Here is a 19203-nt window from a genome sequence, read left to right as displayed (position 1 = left end):
AAAGATTAAATACATTGTAGTTTGATAAAAATTCTAATACATAGCACTCTAAAATGTAGTGATTATAGTAATATATGAAAACATTATATGGCTTTATAGAATAGGATATACATTAGAAATCTGGTCTGGTGTTTCCTAAAGTGTAGTTTATGGAATGGAATATTAGTCCTTTGATAAGCTCCAAGACTAAGGACTGTGATTATATAGTTACATGAAATGCTGTATATAATATCTCTGTCTCATAGATTTAATGTGTGTGTGTGTTAGCCTATTCAAGATTCAATGAATATATCTAATTCTTTAAGCTTATTTATCAAACTGTGGAATAATTTTGTTCTTTAAAACCAAAGTCAAACAACAACAACAACAACAACAAACAACAAATGTCCTTCACAACCCTTCCCCAACAGCATCTGGTTAATATTAATCCACTATGCAAGGACATTGTGACTCAAGGGTACCCAGTGCCTCAACATGGATATTAAGGACATTAAGACTGAAAAAAAAGATAAATCTATTTTCCAGGGTTGAACAATTAGCTTGTAGCTACTAATAGACCTAGAAGTAAAGCCCATGTTTGCTGACTGCCTATGACTTCTCTGAGGCCATGGGCAAGTGAACATAACAGGACAGTACCAGTGGCTGGGGGATGAGTTGCAGCAAGGTTTTGAAATGTTTTGTGCCAAGAACTGAGAATGACTTGAGAGCAGAATGCTGAAATAAGATCAGATATAGTAGTCAGTGCTCTAAAGCCAGACTGTACAGGATGAAAAAATTGGTTCTGTTTGCTACCAGCTGCCTAATCTTCAGTGTGTTACATAACTTCTCTGTATCTTACTGTTCTTATCTGTAAAACTGACACTATAATACTGCCTATATCATAGGATTTGTTACATAACAATTGTTTGCATTATCTTTTCCCTAGTCTTACATTTAAGGATATTTTGCTATAGTAATATATTTCAAATTATATTGTCAGAATATTGGGATTTTTTTTCCAAATTCTAGCTTGAAGATTGGTCACTTTTCAATAAAGGTGAAGCATCTGTTTCCTTCTGAAACTGGAAATATTTTTGTGGTTACATATTTTATAACCGATATTATAATATTCAAATTGTCATTGGTAGTCAAAATACTTGGGTCAATGAATATAGTAATTAGCCATGTAGACACCTCATAGTGCATATGTTCTTTTTTCTGTGGACTACTGGATATACATATTCTTCTGAGACACAGAAGTCTTCACAGCTGTTTTTCATTTATGGGAGAAAAAGAACATTTATAAATACCTTTGAGGTATATCTTTTACCTTGTAATGTGACTTAGAAAGCATCCACTTTTAAACTAACAGGATCAAGGGTATCTCTAAAATCACAATGACAGGTGTGCTTTTTTTTTTTTCCTGTGGTAGATACATTTTAAAATGTTGCATGTAAAATGGATATTTATAAATTCAACTGTGAATTCACAGCTCCTATTTTAAAGTGAGAAATACTACATTGCTAACAGACCTGCTTGAAATTGTCAATCAGGTGACTATCCCTGTCTTAACTTACTGTCAAACCTCTGGGCTACCTCCACACTTGCCAAAACATGCTACTACCAGAGCCAAAGTCATCACTATAGGTACAGGTGACAAACCTGTAAATATTTGAGGCTGCACAGCTATAACAGTAGTAAAGGTGCTGGATTATGTATTTATGCTCATGCTGACCCTACAGTATCAGCAGCTCTAAAGATGCTTTTGGCTCTAGTTCTGGTAGTAGTCCATTTGGCACAAGAGACATTGAGAGCAGTCATGTTACATGTTGTGGTGAAGCAGCTTTGGCTAATAGAGTGAGGGCTCTGGTAGTGATACTTCTAACAAACTGTAAGCTCCACAAGGTCTGGGCCTTTGTCCTCTTACCTGTATCTGCTTCTCTAGCCAACAAAGCAAGGAGTAAATGCTGAACATTTATATATTAAACAGATGAGCAAAGTAGCACCCCTTGGAGCAATGGCTGCCTTGACTTAGGCAGTGGCCAGCTAGAAGGTGATCTAGGAAGCAGTTTTCATTGCACAGGTAGCCCAGGTCCAGAGTGGGCTATGTCTCTGATTAAGTACCAAGCAGAGATAATTGGCCATGGAAGAAACACCTACTGCAGTGGCAACCTCTATAATGGCTACAAGAGAGAATATAGTGAATTGGATGGCACCTTGATCATGAATCATAAATGAGCCCATGCAGAGCCCATGCAGAGTGCCTAGCATTTTCCAGTGCTGGAAAATCGAGAACCAGATAGTGACTCATGACCTCTTCTAGGGCTGTTTATATGATTCTAGATGGATCTGTCTCCGTGGATTCTGATAATTTTAAACTTTAAAATAACCATATTTGGAGCTGGAAATACGCAACTGTGGCTGAAAGAGTAGGTGAACTATCAGAAAAAAATAGGCAAAACTTACATATTTTATGGAAGGTTGTAGTCATGTAAATTGTGGATTATGACACAGAATGAAGTGAATTCCTTGCTGAATCATGCATAACAGCAGTTCCAAACTCTAATATGTGTTCATATCACTTGAGATCTTGTTAAAGTGCAAACTCTGAATCATTAGTCTAGGGTGGGGTCTGAGATTCTGTGTATTCATATAAGCTCTAGGTTATGTGGATGCTGCTGATCCATAGATTTGTCTCAGCAGCAAGGTTTAAGATACTCAAATTCTGAATCTTTAAGATGCCTGGGTTTCAGTCCTACAGATTCTGATTTAATTGGCAAGGGACATGGTCTGAACATGAGGATTTGTAAAAGCGTTTTAAGAGATTCCAAGATTCTTATGTGCAGTGCAATTGGAGAATTGATACTCTGTGACTGGTTTCAACTTACTTTTGAGAAGAAATATTCACTTTAGACAACTAATCCTACATTTTTTTTGTATGCAGGTTGCAACAATCTACAAGGATCCAAGTATTGGAAATTTTATACACATAGCAGTGGTTAAATTAGTTATTATTCACCATCAGCAGGTAAGAAACCAGTCTAAAATTAGTAACCTTAGCTGTAGTAAGCTTTTAGTGAGAATACATAGAGATTATGGAACTCTTACTAGAAATGAGGTATTTTAAAAATTTACTTTAAAAAATTGATTTGAAAAGGAATGAGATTACCCTTACTTGTTGTGATGGAAATAAAATAGAATGACAACAGTGTTTAACTGAGCAAGGGGAGTAACAAAAATGAATAAACAATTCAAGAATAAAAGATTAAAAACCTTAGTATTCATTTTTATAATTGTAATATCAGAAGATTTAAAATGTAGTAGTTTTTAAAAGTGTTTTATTCCTAACTATTGGATGGTTATATTAAGAAGATCTAATTAGATCAGTTTGGTTCATAATGTTTTCAATATTGCTAAAATTTGTTAGAGTTAATATATGAAGAAGAGATACTGTCACTCCCTCATTTGCCTGTGAGAATACTGTTTGATAAATTGTGCAGGTGCTGATAAAGTTGGAAGGAAAAGAGGACATTAATATTTTGACCTAGTATTGCATTGCTTATTTTGCATAGGAAGGACCAGTCATTACTTATGATGGTGGTGCCACGTTAAGCAAATTTTGTTCATGGCAAAAAACTCAGAATGTCTTCGGTGATTTTCACCCTTCCCACCATGACACTGCTGTTCTTATCACTAGGTATGATTATAGAAATAACCTTTCTCATACAATCTTTTACTCTTCCCCTCCTACATGACTCATACTTCTTATTATCTTCATTCTTTGTTAATAATACACAGAAGTGTTCTATGAGAACTTGTATTACAAAAGAAACTATTGACTAAAAGCCTTCTTCTGTTTTCAAACCAGGATATTAGTTAGTTCTCTGGAAAATTAGCAATGTCAGGTTACTGAGTAGTGATTTGATCTAACAAAATAATTTCCTTATGATATTAGTGACAGAATGAGATAATTAAGAAATTAACATAGTTATGGAACTCAGCAGGTTTTGTTCATTCCCTCTTGATGTTTCAGCTGCGTGGAAATAAAAACTTTGTTCTTTCATTTGTTCACTTTTTGGACTCCCTGTGCTTTAAAAAATTTATTTTTCTATTCCTTGTTTTGATGCTTAATGCATGCCTTAATTACCATGCTGCATTTGCTAGAATTGTTCTCAAATCTACTTATTTATATGAAAAACAGCTTCTGCTATTATACAATTATTAGTCATTTTATAAGAAATACTATACAATGTTAATTCACACCTTTGTTTCAGCAACAGTAATACTACAAGAATATATAAATCCTAGGTTTGATATTTGGTTGGCTAACTAAGTAAATTCTTTACTTGGGAATCAAACTCAAAGAAATCTCAGCTTTTTAGAATCCTGAAATTAAAACCTTTAGCTAATGTAAAGTAGCTAACATGTGGTTCATGTACAGTCATGTGTTGCTTAATGAGGGGGACACAGTCTGAGAAATGCACCATTAGGTGATTTAGTCTTTATGCAAATATCATAGAGTATACTTATGCAAACCTAGATAGTGTAGCCTACTTACTACACACCTAGGCAATATGGTATAGCATGTTGGTCCTAGGCTACAAGCCTATATAGCATGTTACTGTACGGAATACTGTAGGCATTTGTAACACGATGGTATGTGTTTGTGTATCTAAACATACCTAAACATAGAAAAGGTACAGTATAAATATGATACTCTAATCTTATAGGACCAATGTCATATATGCAGTCCATTGTTGACTGAATCATGTTATGCAGTGCATGACTGTACTTTAATCTGTTTTCAAAACTAAAGCAGAATTGATTAAATTTTATACAAAGTATTATATTATATATTGTCTATGGTTCTGCTCTGGATTATAGTTTGAAGCCAAGCAGCAGAGATTGAAGCTAGCAGATTAAATGTTGGAGGAAGAAAGGGCTATGAGAAAGAGGTGATTAGAAAAGAGACATGAGAACTGTCAACCTGAATAGCCATTGATTAAGTAATGCAGAAGCAAAAAAAAAAAAAAAAAAGAAAAGAAAAAAAATTGAGCAACTTAGTAACATCTGAGAACTCCATTATTTTGCATAAGAGAATGATAACTGAAGCTCATGATCATGTTGAATAATCATGAGGGTAAACTATATATTATATATACTGTGTAAATAAAAGCAGAGACATAAAAAATATACTAGTGTTTCATTGAACTTGGTTAATGATTCAACTATTTACAACACTCATTATATAGTACATATTGCTTATTGATATGGACAAATGAGGCATTGCTCTAGGTTTAGACTTTTTGAGACATTAATAGGAAATAGATTTTAAATGTTAGTTTGTGGTCGTAGTCATGTCATAAAGCTTCTTTATTTTATTTTGACTTGTTGCAAAAATATTTTCCAAAAATGCTTCAAATGTATTTTTTATTTTAAGGGAAGACATTTGTTCATCTAAAGAGAACTGTAACATACTAGGTAAGTTATTTTGTTAATTAAGTTTAGCTTATGTAATTGTTTATTGAATTGTTTAATGTTTAGGCTAATTTCCATTTATTTTACATTTTAGTAATTTTGATTAATTATTCTAATAAATTATTACACTTGTCACTGTTATTTCATTATGCTGCTGTAAATTTTACAAAATAAGAACTAATATTTATTTGCAAATTACTAAATATCAAATGCTGTGCATGAGAAATAATACATAATCATCTATATGCCAGTTTAAAGGGAAATAATAAAATGAATAGCCATGAATTCACCACTAGATTTAAGTTAGAATTTTGTCACTACTATTGTGTGGTCTATGCACGTTTTCCATCTCTCTGCTTTTCCCCATGAGGTAGCCAATAGTGTGAATTTCGTATTTACCAATTCCTTCTGTCTTTTGAAAAATAGTTTCATTACATATATTTGTGTTCCTAAACAAAAATTACTTTTGCTTCTTTTTGAATTCTATAGTTGGAGTTTATGCATTTTCACTGTTTTAAAATATTTCAACTATAGTTTATATATCCATATCACACTGGGGTATATTTGGGCCAATTCCACTGTTATGTGTCATGAACTTCACTGGAAGAGGTAGGATATATTCCTAGGGTTCAGATGCTTGTGCCACTAAGTGACCTAATATTCACATTTATATGATATAATAAATTATTTTCTAAAGCAGTTATACCAATTTATACATTTATCAATAAACATTCCTTTTGATTATATCTTTATAAGTACTGGGTACCTTCAGATTTCTCATTTTTTCCCCATCTAAATGTCATATATTTTGCTACCATTAGAATTTTTATTTTCCTTATTACTAATGGATTCAAGCATCTTTTCATATATTTATATTTCTTTTTCTGTAAGAAATGAAATAATTGAAATAAACATTGCTCATTTTTTTTTGTTCTGTGTTATTTGTTGCTTTTTTACTGCTTTTCAGGTATTCTTTATAACATCTTGACACCAAACCCTTTGTGATATTATGAATGTATTTTACCAGTTGGTTGCTTTGTTTTTATTCTTATATGTGTGAAAATATATAATGTTGCTGAATTCATAAACCTACTCTTTTAGAGTTAGCTTTTTTGTTTCTTTTATTTTCTATTTTCTTTTCTTTCTTTCTTTTTTTTTTTTTTGAGACTGAGTTTCACTCTTGTTACCCAGGCTGGAGTGCAATGGTGCGATCTTGGCTCACTGCAACCTCTGCCTCCTGGGTTCAAGCAATTCTCCTGCCTCAGACTCCTGAGTAGCTGGGACTACAGGCGTGCACCAACACGCCCAGCTAATTTTTGTATTTTTAGTCGAGATAGGGTTTCACCATGTTGACCAGGATGGTCTCCATCTCTTGACCTCGTGATCCACCCACCTCGGCCTCCCAAAGTACTGGGATTATAGGCGTGAGCCACCGCTCCCAGCCAGCTTTTTTGTTTCTTATTTAAGAAACCGTTGTATAACTAAAGGTCTAAACATATTATCCTCTTTTCTTGTAAATCTCTTAAAATTTTTCCTTTAACATTTAAATCTCTAATCCTTTGGGGTACTTTTTTGATATTGTATCAGATAGAGATCTAGTTTTATTAGTTCCTTTTTAAAAATTCAAATAAATATCCTTTATTAAGGAAAAAAGGAATATTGTTAAGCACCAAAACTGTATGTTGTTACATTGCGTGTACAATAAGTGAGAGGTGATTACAGTACTTGGTGTACTAGTACTTAACTCTGAAGTTACGTACAACAAATGGGAAATACAAAGCAGTACAATGTAATAATTACAATGTAGAAAAATTGCACTAAAGAGTCAAAGGCAACAGTCAAAACAATTATTGGAAATTTCATAGTATTGCTATAAGTGCTTGTTTAGTTTTTTCTTTATACCTTTAATACATTAGAATGTTACATACATTTAAGTATAGTAAATTTGCAAGAGTTGGCATTTACACTATGCACACTGTCTATTTAATGTAGTGGTGTTAAAGCAATCCTATAGGCCAAGCACAATGTGCTGCTGTTTTGCGTCTACCTGTATAATGTTGTACAAAGCTGGTAAATGGTGAATGCCTTTACAATTTTTATTTACCCAGAAATGCTATAAAACATGTCAGTCTCCTTAGCTCTAATGGGTATTATTCATGCAAAATGATGTATAGTCTTGCAATTTTTATAAACTTATGATTTCATACTTGGTAAGACATACACTACAATGAGAAGTTCAACAAAGCAGTGGTGGAAATTCTATCAAAGAAGTTTGAAATCACTGTGTGGGTTGCATCGTCTACTCACACAGACAAGGGGAAAACCACCTTTGGATTATGGAGACTTCTTAAAACCAACATAATTAGTATTTGGAAAAGCTGGAATAACCTGTTAACCATAGAACACATAAGTTAAAAAAGCCAAAAATTTTCCTTGTTAAACTTGAACTGTGTAACTACATTCATACCTTTGTTTCCATCTAAACATTACTTTTTAACATCTTTCCTTCCCTCTCTCAACTCACTAAATTGAATCCCTCTTAAAAATTAGTTGTACCTGATTTTTAAAAAAATATACAAAAACAAAAATCCCCATTCTTCTAACCCTCAAAATAAATAACTGCTTTGAAATCATTGCGAAGTTGCATTCATAATCCTTTTTATTTGAATAACCAACTCCCTAAACCATATACATTGAATATACATTGAATAATTCCTCTCTTTTTCTTAGAATCTGCAATGTCATATATAAAATTTGCATAGCTATAGCTTAGCTCCCATTTATAAGTGAGAACATGCAGTATTTGGTTTTTGATTCCTGAGTGATTTCATTTAGAATAATGCCTCCAGTTCCATCCAAATTGCCAGAAAAGACATTATTTCATTATTTTTTTGTGTCTGAGTAGCAATCCATGGCCTATACATACCACATTTTCCTTGCTCACTCATCAGTTGAGCAAAGTATTTTTGCATTTGTGAATTGTGCTGAGATAGCATATGTGTGCAGTTGTCTTTTTTATCTAGTGACTTTTTCTTTGGGTAAATACCCAGTAGTGGGATTACTGGATCAAATGGTAGATCTATTTTTAGTTCTTTGATTAATCTCCATACTATTTTCTGTAGAGGTTATACTAACTTAATTCTTATCAACAGTGTATAAGCATTTCTTTCTTTCTTTTTTTTTAACCACATCTATGCCAATAACTGTTGTTTTTTGACTTTATAATAATGGTCTTTCTGGTTCGGATACAGTGGTATCTCATTGCGGTTTTAATTTGCGTTTTCCTGATGATTAGTAATGTTGAGCATGTTTTCATTTGTTTATTGGCCAATTGTATATCTCCTATGAGAAATGTCTGTTCATGTCCTTTGCTCGCTTTTTAATGGGATTATTTGTTTTCTTGCTGATTTGTTTGAGTTTCTTGTAGATTCTGTATATTAGTCCTTTGTCAGATGCATCGTGTGCAAATATTTTCTCCAACTCTGTGTTGTCTGTTTACTCTGATGATTATTTCTTTTACTGTGCAGAAGCTTTTTAATTTAATCAGGTCCCATTTGTTTGTTTATTTATGGTTTTACCTGCTTTTGGGGTCTTAATTATTAATTCCTTTTTTAAAAAAATATATATTTTATTGCACTTTAGGTTCTGGGGTACATGTGTAGAACATGCAGGCTTGTTGCATAGGTACATACATGACAATGTAGTTTGTTGCCTCCATCCCCGTCACCTATATCTGATATTTCTCCCTATATTATCCCTCCCCAATTCCGTAACCCCACTGTCCCACTCCTAGTCCCCCACAACAGACACCAGTGTGTGATGCTCCCCTCCCTGTGTCCATGTGTTATCACTGTTCAACACCCACCTATGAATGAGAACATGCAGTGTTTGATTTTCTGTTCTTGTGTCAGTTTGTTGAGAACAATGGTTTCCAGATTTATCCATATCCCTACAAAGGACACAAACTCATTTTTTTATGGCTGCATAGTATTCCATGGTGTATATGTGCCACATTTTCCTTGTCCAGTTTATCATCAATGGGCATTTGGGTTGGTTCCAGGTCTTTGCTGTTGTAAACAGTGCCACAGTGAGCATTTGTGTGCATGTGTCTTCATAATAGAATTTCTGATTTATAATCCTTTGAATATATACCCAGTAATGGGATTACTGGGTCAAAAGGAATTTCTATTTCTAGGTCCTTGAGGAATCATCACACTGTCTTCCACAATGGTTGAACTAATTTACACTCCCACTAACAGTGTAAAAGTGTTCCTATTTCTCCACATCCTCTCCAGCATCTGTTGTCTCCAGATTTCTTAATGATCACCATTCTAACTGGCATGAAATGATATCTCAATGTAGTTTTGATTTGCATTTCTCTAATGAACAGTGATAATGAGCATTTTTTCATATGTTTGTTGGCCTCATATATGTCCTCTTTTGAAAAGTGTCTTCATATTGTTCTCTGACTTTTGAATGGGTTTTTTGTTTGTTTGTTTGTTTGTTTTTTTCTTGTGAATCTGTTTTAGTTCTTTGTAGCTTCTGGATATTAGCCCTTTGTTAGATGGGTAGATTGCAACATTTTTTTTCCTATTCTGTTGGTTGCCAGTTCACTTTAATGATTGTTTCTTTTGCTTTGCGGAAGCTCTGGAGTTTAGTTAGGTCCCATTTGTCTATTTTGGCTTTTGTTGCCAGTGCTTTTGGTGTTTTAGTTGTGAACTCCTTGCCTGTGCCTATGTCCTAAATGGTTTTGCCTAGGTTTTCTTTTAGGATTGTTATGGTGTTAGGTCTTATGTTTCAGTCTTTAATCCATCTAGAGTTAATTTTAGTGTAAGGTGTCAGGAAGGGGTCCAGCTTCTGCTTTCTGCACATGGCTAGCCAGTTTTCCCAACACCATTTATTAAACAGAAAATCCTTTCTCCATTGCTTGTTTTTGTCAGGTTTGTCAAAAATCAGATGGTTGTAGATGTGTGGCGATGCCTCCAAGGTCTCTGTTCTGTTCCATTTATCTATATCTCTGTTTTGGTACCAGTACCGTGCTGTTTTGATTACTGTAGCCTTGTAGTATAGTTTGAAGTCAGGTAGTGTGATGCCTCCAGCTTTGTTCTCTTTGCTTAGAATTGACTTGGCTATGTGGGCTCTCTTTTGGTTCTATATGAAGTTAAAGGTGGTTTTTTCCAGTTCTTTGAGGAGGGTCATAGGTAGCTTAATGGGGATAGCGTTGAATCTATAAATTACTTTGGGCAGTATGGCCATTTTCACAATATTCATTCTTCTTAACTATGAGCATGGAATGTTTTTCCATCTGTTTGTGTCCTCTCTTATTTCCTTGAGGAGTGGTTTGTAGTTCTTGAAAAGGTCCTTCACGTCCCTTGTTAGTTGTAGTCCTAGGTATTTTATTCTCTTTGTAGCAATTGTGAATGGCAGTTTGTTCTTGATTTGGCTCTCCTTAATTCTGTTATTGGTGTATAGGAATGCTTGTGATTTCTGCACATTGATTTTGTATCCTGAGACTTTGCTGAAGTTGCTTATCAATTTAAGGAGATATTGGGCTGAGACAATGGTGTCTTCTAAATATACAATCATGTCGTTTACAAATAGAGACAATTTGACTTCCACCTTTCCCAATTAAATACCCTTTATTATTTTTTTTCTTGCCTGATTGCGCTGGCTAGAACTTCCAATACTATATTGAAAAGGAGTGGTGAGAGAGGGCATCCTTGTCTAGTGCCAGGTGTCAAAGGGAATGCTTCTAGTTTTTGTCCATTCAGTATGATATTGGCTGTGGGTTTGTCATAAATAGCTTTTATTATTTTGAGATATGTTCCATTGATACCTAGTTTATTGAGAGTTTTTAGCATAAAGGGCTGTTAAAGTCCTTCTGTGCATCTATTGAGATAATGTGTTTTTTGTCTTTGGTTCTGTTTATGTGGTGAATTATGTTTATAGATTTGCATACATTGAACCAGCCTTGCATCCCCAGGATAGAGCTTACTTGATCGTGATGGATAAGCTTTTTGATGTGCTGTTGCAATCAGTTTGCCAGTTATTGAAGACTTTTGTGTCTATGTTCATCATGAATATTGGCCTGAAGTTTTCTTTTCTTGTTGAGTCTCTGCCGGGTTTTAGTATCAGGATGATGTTGGTCTTATAAAATGATTTGGGAAGGATTCTTTTTGGATTGTTTGGAATAGTTTCAGAACAAATGGTACCAGCTCCTGTTTGTATAATCTGGTAGAATTCAGCTGTGAATCCATCAGGACCTGGGCTTTTTTGGTTGGTAGGCTAGCAATTGCTGCCTCAACTTCAGCTGAGCTGCTGTGGGCTCTCCCCTGCTGCTGCATGAACTTTCTTGCTGTTTTGTTTATAGAGGTATAGTTAGAACTGCCTTGATAATGGTGGTCTGCCTCAGTAATGGTGGATTACCTTGGTAATGGCTGAGTGCCTTGGTAATGGTGGACTGTCTCAGTAATGGTAAACTGCTTCAGTAGTGGTGGACTGCCTCAGTAATGGCAGATGCCCTTCCACCCACAGAGCTAGACCATCCTGGGTCCATCTCCACTTGCTGTGATACTCTCAATCTAGATGGCAGATGCCCTTCCACCCACAGAGCTAGACCATCCTGGGTCCATCTCCACTTGCTGTGATACTCTCAATCTAGAATGTTTCAGATTGCTGGTCTTTGTGGGGGTGGGACTAGCCAAGCCAGAATACCAGGATCCCTGTTTCGGCCCAATTTTTTTTCAGTTGAATGGATTACTCTGTCTCCCAGGTGTTCCAGGTGCCAGTTGAAATGGCCGCCCAGATTTGTGTGAGTTTTTGTGCGAAGACCCACTAAGCTGGCTGAAACAGTCGTGCTGGAGACTCATGGCACTTTTTTGCCTGGGAATCTCCTGGTCTGTGGGCAGTAAAAACTTGTTTGGAAATTTGGTGACCACTCACCCTCTGTGTTCTCACTGGGAACTGTACTCCAGAGCTGTTCCTGTTTGGCCATCTTAGATCTCCCATAAATTCTTTGCCTGTGTCAATATCAAGAAGAGTGTTTCCCAGGTTTTCTTCTAGAGTTTTTATGGTTTCAAGTCTTAGATTTATGTCTTTAATCCATTTTGAGTTGATTTTTATATAAAGTGAAAGATCGGGATCCAGTTTCATTCTTCTACATGTGGCTATCCAACCTTCCCACCACCATTTATTAAACAGAGTATCCTTTCTCCAATTTATGTTTTTGAATGCTTTGTCAAATACCAGTTAGTTCTAGGTATTTAGCTTTATTTGTGGGTTTTCCCTTCTGTTCCATTGATCTATGTGCCTGGTTTTGTACCAGTACCACACTGTTTTGGTTATTTTAGCCTTGTAGTATAGTTTAAAGTTGGGTGTGTGTTGCCTTCAGATTTATTCTTTTTGCTTAGTATTGCCTTGGCTATTGGACCCCTTTTTGGTTCCATATGAATTTTAGAATGTTGTTTTCTAATTCTTTGAGAAATAATATTGATATTTTGATAGAAATGCATTGAATCTGTAGATTCTCTTTGGCACTATGGTCATTTTCATTGACAGTGATTTTTCCAATCCATGAGCATGGGATGTGTTTGTGTTTGTTTCATAGTTATTCATCTATACTTTCTTTCAGCAGTGTTTTATATTTCTCCCTGTTGTGATTTTTCACCTTCTCACTAAGTGTATTCTTAGGTATTTTATTTTTTGCAGTTGTTTTAAAAGAGATTAAGTTCTTGATTTGATTTTCTGCTTGGTTGATTTTGGTGTACACCAGTGCTACTGATTTATGTATGTTGATTTTGTAACCTAAGACTTTACTGAATTCATTTATCAGATGGAGGAGTCTTTGGAGGAGTCTATAAGATGGTTTAGGTATATGATCATATTATCAGTGAACAGAGATAGTTTGACTTCCTCTTTTCCAATGTGAGTGTGCTTTATTTCTTTCTCTTGCCTGATTCCTCTAAGACTTCAATTAATATGTTGAATAGAAGTGGTAAAAGTGGGCATCTTTTTCTTGTTCTTGTTTTCAGGGAGAATGCTTTCAGCTTTTCCCTGTTCAATATATTTGTGGCGGTGGTTTGTCATATATGACTTTTATTATTTTGAGGTGTGTTCTTTCTATGCCTAGTTTGTTGAGGATTTTTTTTTATTATAAAGGGATGCTGGATTTTGTCAAGTTCTTTTTCTGCATCTATTGAGATGATCATATAGTTCTTGTTTTTAATTCTGTTTATATGATGAATCACATTTATTGACTTATGTATGTTGAACCATCCCTGCATCCTTAGCATTAAACCTCCTTGATCATGGTGAATTGTTTTTTTGATACACACTTCAGTTTGCTAGTATTTTGCTGAGGATTTTTCTTTCTATATTAATCAGGGATATTGTTCTGTATGTCCTTTCTTGGCTTTGGTGTCAGGGCAATAGTGGCTTTATATAATGAGTTAATGAGGATTCCCTCCATCTTTTGTAATAGTTTCAGCAGAATTAATACTAATTCTTTTTTTCTTTTTTTTTGAGACGGAGTTTCGCCCTTGTTACCCAGGCTGGAGTGCAATGGCGCGATCTCGGCTCACCGCACCTCCGCCTCCTGGGCTCAGGCAATTCTCCTGCCTCAGCCTCCTGAGTAGCTGGGATTACAGGCACGTGCCACCATGCCCAGCTAATTTTTTGCACTTTTAGTAGAGACGGGGTTTCACCATGTTGACCAGGATGGTCTCCATCTCTCGATCTCGTGATCCACCCGCCTTGGCCTCCCAAAGTGCTGGGATTACAGGCTTGAGCCACTGCGCCCGGCTTTTTTTTTTTTTTTTGAGACGGAGTTTCGCTCCTGTTACCCAGGCTGGAGTACAATGGCGCGACCTCGGCTCACTGCAACCTCCGCCTCCTCGGTTCAGGCAATTCTCCTGTCTCAGCCTCCTGAGTAGCTGGGATTACAGGCACGCACCACCATGCCCAGCTAACTTTTTGTATTTTTAGTAGAGATGGGGTTTCACCTTGTTGACCAGGATAGTCTCGATCTCTCGACCTCGTGATCCACCCGCCTCGGCCTCCCAAAGTGCTGGGATTACAAGCTTGAGCCACCGCGCCTGGCCTAATACTAATTCTTCTTTGAATATGTGGTCGAATTCAGTAGTGAATCAACTCCGGGGTTCTTTCCTTCATGTTGACTTTAGATAACCTAATGACTATAAGCCTTGAGGATATCCATTTTGCAATGATTTTTATCAAGAGTTCCTTGAGCTTCTTGTATCTGAATATCTAAATTGCCAGGGAATTTTTCTTCAGTTATTCCCTCACATAACAAAATTTTTAAGTTTTTTCTCCCTTAGGGACACTATAATTCTTAAATTTTGACATTTTACATAATCTCATATTTCTTGGAGACTTTGTTCATTTTTCATTCTTCTTCTTTTTAATTTGTCTGATTGAGTTAATTTGAGAGCCTTTTCTTTGAGCTCTGAAATTATCTCTTCTACTTGTTCCAGTCTGTCGTTAAGACTTTGCACTGCACTTTCTAGTTTTCTAAATCTGTCTTTCATTTCCAGAAGTTTGGATTCATTTTTATTTAAAATATTTATGTCTTTAGAATATCTTTTATTTATATTCTAAATTTTAAAAACATCCTTTGTTGGTTTTCACCTTTCTATTGTATCTCCTTGAGTTACTTAAAAATCAACCTTTTGGATGCTTTATCTGGTATTTCAAATATTTCATTTTGGTTTGCATCCACTTCTGGAGAGTTAGTATGATCTTTTGGAGGTAGTATAGAACCCTATTCTTGATACTGTCACAATTATTTTTCTGGTTCCTTCTCATTTGGGTAGACTATTTCTTCTAATTACTTTTGTATTTTTATTTTTGAGTCAACTGTTTTGTTTTGTTTTGTTTTAGAATATAATTTTTCCTTCTTGAGGATGTGCCTTTAATGTTCATAGTTTATTGTTACCTAGCTTTGGTTCTGGATGCTTTCAGTGGTAGACTTAGTATGAGTTCCATGGTTATAGAGAATCTTCAGGCAATGGGCTTCTCAGATGCTGGTTGTAATAGTGATGTGCTGGGTCTATGAGCAGGTTCCCTGTCTCCTGTGTGGCTAGAATGAAAGAGGTCTCATGAAGCTTCTCTTGTTTCCCCATTAGGTGTGTATTTTGAAAAGTGTTTTTTTGTTTGTTTGTTTTTGAGACAGAGTCTCACACTGTCACCTGAGCTAGAGTGCAATGGCCTGATTTTGGCTTACTGCAACCTTTGCCTCCCGGGTTCATGTGATTCTTTTGCCTCAGGCTCCTGAGTGCTGGGGTTACAGGTGCACACCACCACACCTGGCTAATTTTTTAGTAGAGATGGGGTTTCACTATGTTGTCCAGACTGGTCTCGAACTCCTGACCGTGTGATCCACCAGCCTCAGCCTCCCAAAGTGCTGGGATTACAGGCTTGAGCCACCACACCTGGCCCTAAAAAGTGTTTTATCCCAATATTTTATTCACTGGATTGAATAGTTCATCCATCAGGTCAGTAGGAGGTGCCCATGTGTAAAAACTGTCTGTGGCTAAAGCAGGTGAGTAAGTGCAATGCCCCAATGTGGGGCAGACATCTGAGACTTGACAGAGCAGGTTGGGGAAGCTGCACTGGTATTTTCAAGGGGCAGAGAGGGAGCCACAATGATTCTCTTTGCAAGCCAGCTGCAAAGCAATCCACTGCCCAGCCACATTCCTGACCCAGTGTTCTGGCTATTCAGGTCAGACAAACACCTCATTTCATTTTTAGGAATGCTAGTGTTCCATTTAGAGAGGGATTGTGACACTACCTCTTGTGCAGGCCTGAACCTGGAGGGTGCTCCTCCTGTGGGGATGTCATCACCCTAAAGTACTCCAGAAAGGCTCTCTACAATGGCGAGGCAGAGAAGTCCCCTTCTTCAAGACCCTTCATGACTACCAGGGCTGCCTGACTGTTGGGGCAGAGCTACAGATTTCCCCCCACCCCTGAGCTTTATACTATACCTATGCCTCTGCTGAAAATCCCCACAGGTGGAAAATTCAGGGACTCCTGGCCTCCAGTCTGGTTTCTTTTGTGCTATGGGGTGTTCCCTTAATATGGTGCATTCCCCTTCCCCTTAGAAGTAGCAGGTCCTGAGAGCCAGACTACTGTGAATCCTGCTGTTTCTCTGGGTCTAGCTGCCCAGTGAGGCTGCCACAACCCAGGTTGGTGCTGGGGAATGTGCAAGGGGTCAAGAGATGTGGCCTGTCCTCTAGTTTTCCAGTAACAGGTACCAGTGCCAGCTCTGATGGAGGTGGAAGAGGAGTAATGTAGACTCTGAGATTTCCTTCATTATAAGTAGCCTTAGTGTGTTGACTTTCTCAAATATCAGCTGTAGTAGTGATATATTGGCTCATGGACAGACTCAAGACCTGGTTAGACAGGGTGATGCAGGCATTGGTGACAGCTGAGGTTGTGTAAAAGTTTACTCCTTCCTGAGTCAGGAAGAAGCCACAATCTGTTATTGGACCTACAGATGTTGTAACTGGCTGTTTAGTTGCACACCAGCCAGGAGATGGTGCTTTGAAAAGTACACGTGCTATGGTGGTAGCAGTGGAGTTTGTGCTTGCCTTATGTTACCGAGGGGAGGTACTCTGTTGTCACAGGCAATGGGTGGGGCCGTGGAACTCCCAAATGTCCTTGTATTTTGTGTTATGCTACCAGGGCAGATGGAGGGGCAAAGCCAGGTTGGGGATGGGTCAGGCAAGTCTGTGCTCTGGCTCCCTACATGTAGGCACAGGCAGCCCCAATGGGAAGCAGAGGGTGTTCCCTGGGTGCTGGAGTAATGTTCCAGGGAGGAGCACAGCTACCTCTGCTACAAAAAAGAATCTACAGTGGGAGGTGGCAGTCACCCCATTCAGCTCCTACACTCTTGGCTAGACAGGTCTTATACCTGCAATGATCTGCTAACAGCAGCTAACTGGGTTTCAGGCAGCTTGTGCTCAGAGCTCAGAACTGCTCCAGACCATAAGACTTCCCTATGGAGATAGAGTGTCTTCCAGACCACACAACCTTTTCTGTCTGCCCATGAACAAAGGTGTCCAGCTCTTGCCCCCATGGTGATAACACGCTTCCTGCTTGTCTCTTGTGTCTGGTCAATGAGGTTTGTTCCCACTTGAGATTATATTGCTAACCTCAGTTGGGAGCTTCTCTCAACCTGTGACCACTGCCTGAGTTAGCTGGCCAACTTTTGTGAATTCCCCCATGAGGAAGGATCAGAAATGGCTTTCTTCCATCCCTGCTGAAGAGTGGGAGTACACACTGATGCTGCCCTTCTCATATAGTCCCCATTGCTCACTCAATCAGCTGCAGCACTGGGTAGGGTTAACGCCTTCCCCACATGACCTGAATTGTCAGGCTCCCCTTTGGGAGTTTGTGTCACAGTGGCAGGCTCCCCTATTCACACTTGGGAGACTCCATTTTCCATCTGGTTCATGATGTAGGCTGTTGCCCACTGCTTCTTTCAAAGGGTCTGTGGTTTCTATCCATTTTTCTGTCAAGTTCCTGTGTTGCCCCTTGGAAAAAGTTCTCAGTATGAGTTTCACACACTATTTTGTCTTTCCAGGTTGGAGAGGCATGCTAAAAATATCTCCAGTTAGCCAACTTTGGGGGGAAAAATGACTTTTATTTCCTATTGTTAAAGTAAATGGTTTATTATGCTGGTCCATAGAAATGCAACAGATTATTTGGCTTGTTGATTTTTAAATGCAGCCACCTGATTCATCACTTTAATTAATTCTTATAAATCTACAAGTGTCCACTTGCAGATTCTTTTGGATTGTTATGTGAACAATTATATTATTTGTGAATTATGGCAATATATTTCCTCTTCTTTAATTCTTATAACTCTTTTTTTTTTTTTTTTTTTTTGAGACGGAGTTTCGCTCTTGTTGCCCAGGCTGGAGTGTGCAATGGCGCGATCTCGGCTCACCGCAACCTCCGCCTCCTGGGTTCAGGCAATTCTCCTGCCTCAGCCTCCTGAGTAGCTGGGATTACAGGCGCGCACCACCATGCCCAGCTAGTTTTTTGTATTTTTAGTAGAGATGGGGTTTCACCATGTTGACCAGGATGGTCTCGATCTCTTGACCTCGTGATCCACCCGCCTCGGCCTCCCAAAGTGCTGGGATTACAGGCTTGAGCCACCGCGCCCGGCCTAATTCTTATAACTCTTTTCTTGTCTTACTGCAAGATAAAAACTTCTTATAGAATGATGAAGAGAAGTTTCTGGATTTAAAAAGGAATACTTTAAGGTTTCACCATTAAGAATAATATTTGCTGTAGATTCTTAGTGGATAAATTTATTATCCTTGTTTTCTGAGTCTTTTTAGAAAATGGCATATGTTTTATTTTCTTAAGGCTTTTTTTTGCTGATATTTAACCCATAAATGGGTTAATTCATTTATGCCTAGTGTTCCATTATTGGAATGCTAAGTTTGTGGAAGCTATTTATATCCTACTGCTCAAGGTCACCAAGGTCTGATTTTTCACACAAAAAGTGCAACCTTTGGTATAAATGGGTTAATCTGGTGAATGCCATAGATTTGTAAAATCAATATTATTTTTAATTGACAAATCATAATTATATATTTTTGGGGTACAAGGTAGTGTTTTGATATATGTAGACAATGTGGAATGATTAGATCAAGCTAATTAACATAACTGTTATCTCATTCTTTTTTTGATGAGACATCTGAAACGTACTTTCTTAGT

The 19203-nt window shown here is 37.2% G+C and overlaps 1 protein-coding gene across 1 annotated transcript in view; it reads left to right on the top strand.

Annotated features, from left to right (window-relative positions):
- The window catches only part of ADAMTS20 (ADAM metallopeptidase with thrombospondin type 1 motif 20), a 200746-nt gene that overhangs the window by 56342 nt on the left and 125201 nt on the right, over positions 1–19203 (top strand). The window contains 3 exon segments of the mRNA XM_074403153.1: positions 2924–3007; positions 3552–3676; positions 5420–5460. Of these exon segments, the coding sequence (XP_074259254.1) occupies positions 2924–3007; positions 3552–3676; positions 5420–5460 (250 nt within the window).

The sequence above is a fragment of the Saimiri boliviensis genome, chromosome 7 (assembly GCF_048565385.1).
Source record: "Saimiri boliviensis isolate mSaiBol1 chromosome 7, mSaiBol1.pri, whole genome shotgun sequence".
NCBI lineage: Eukaryota > Metazoa > Chordata > Mammalia > Primates > Cebidae > Saimiri > Saimiri boliviensis.
The sequence above is the reverse complement of the archived record's forward strand: the minus strand, read 5'-3'. Positions and strand labels throughout refer to the sequence as shown.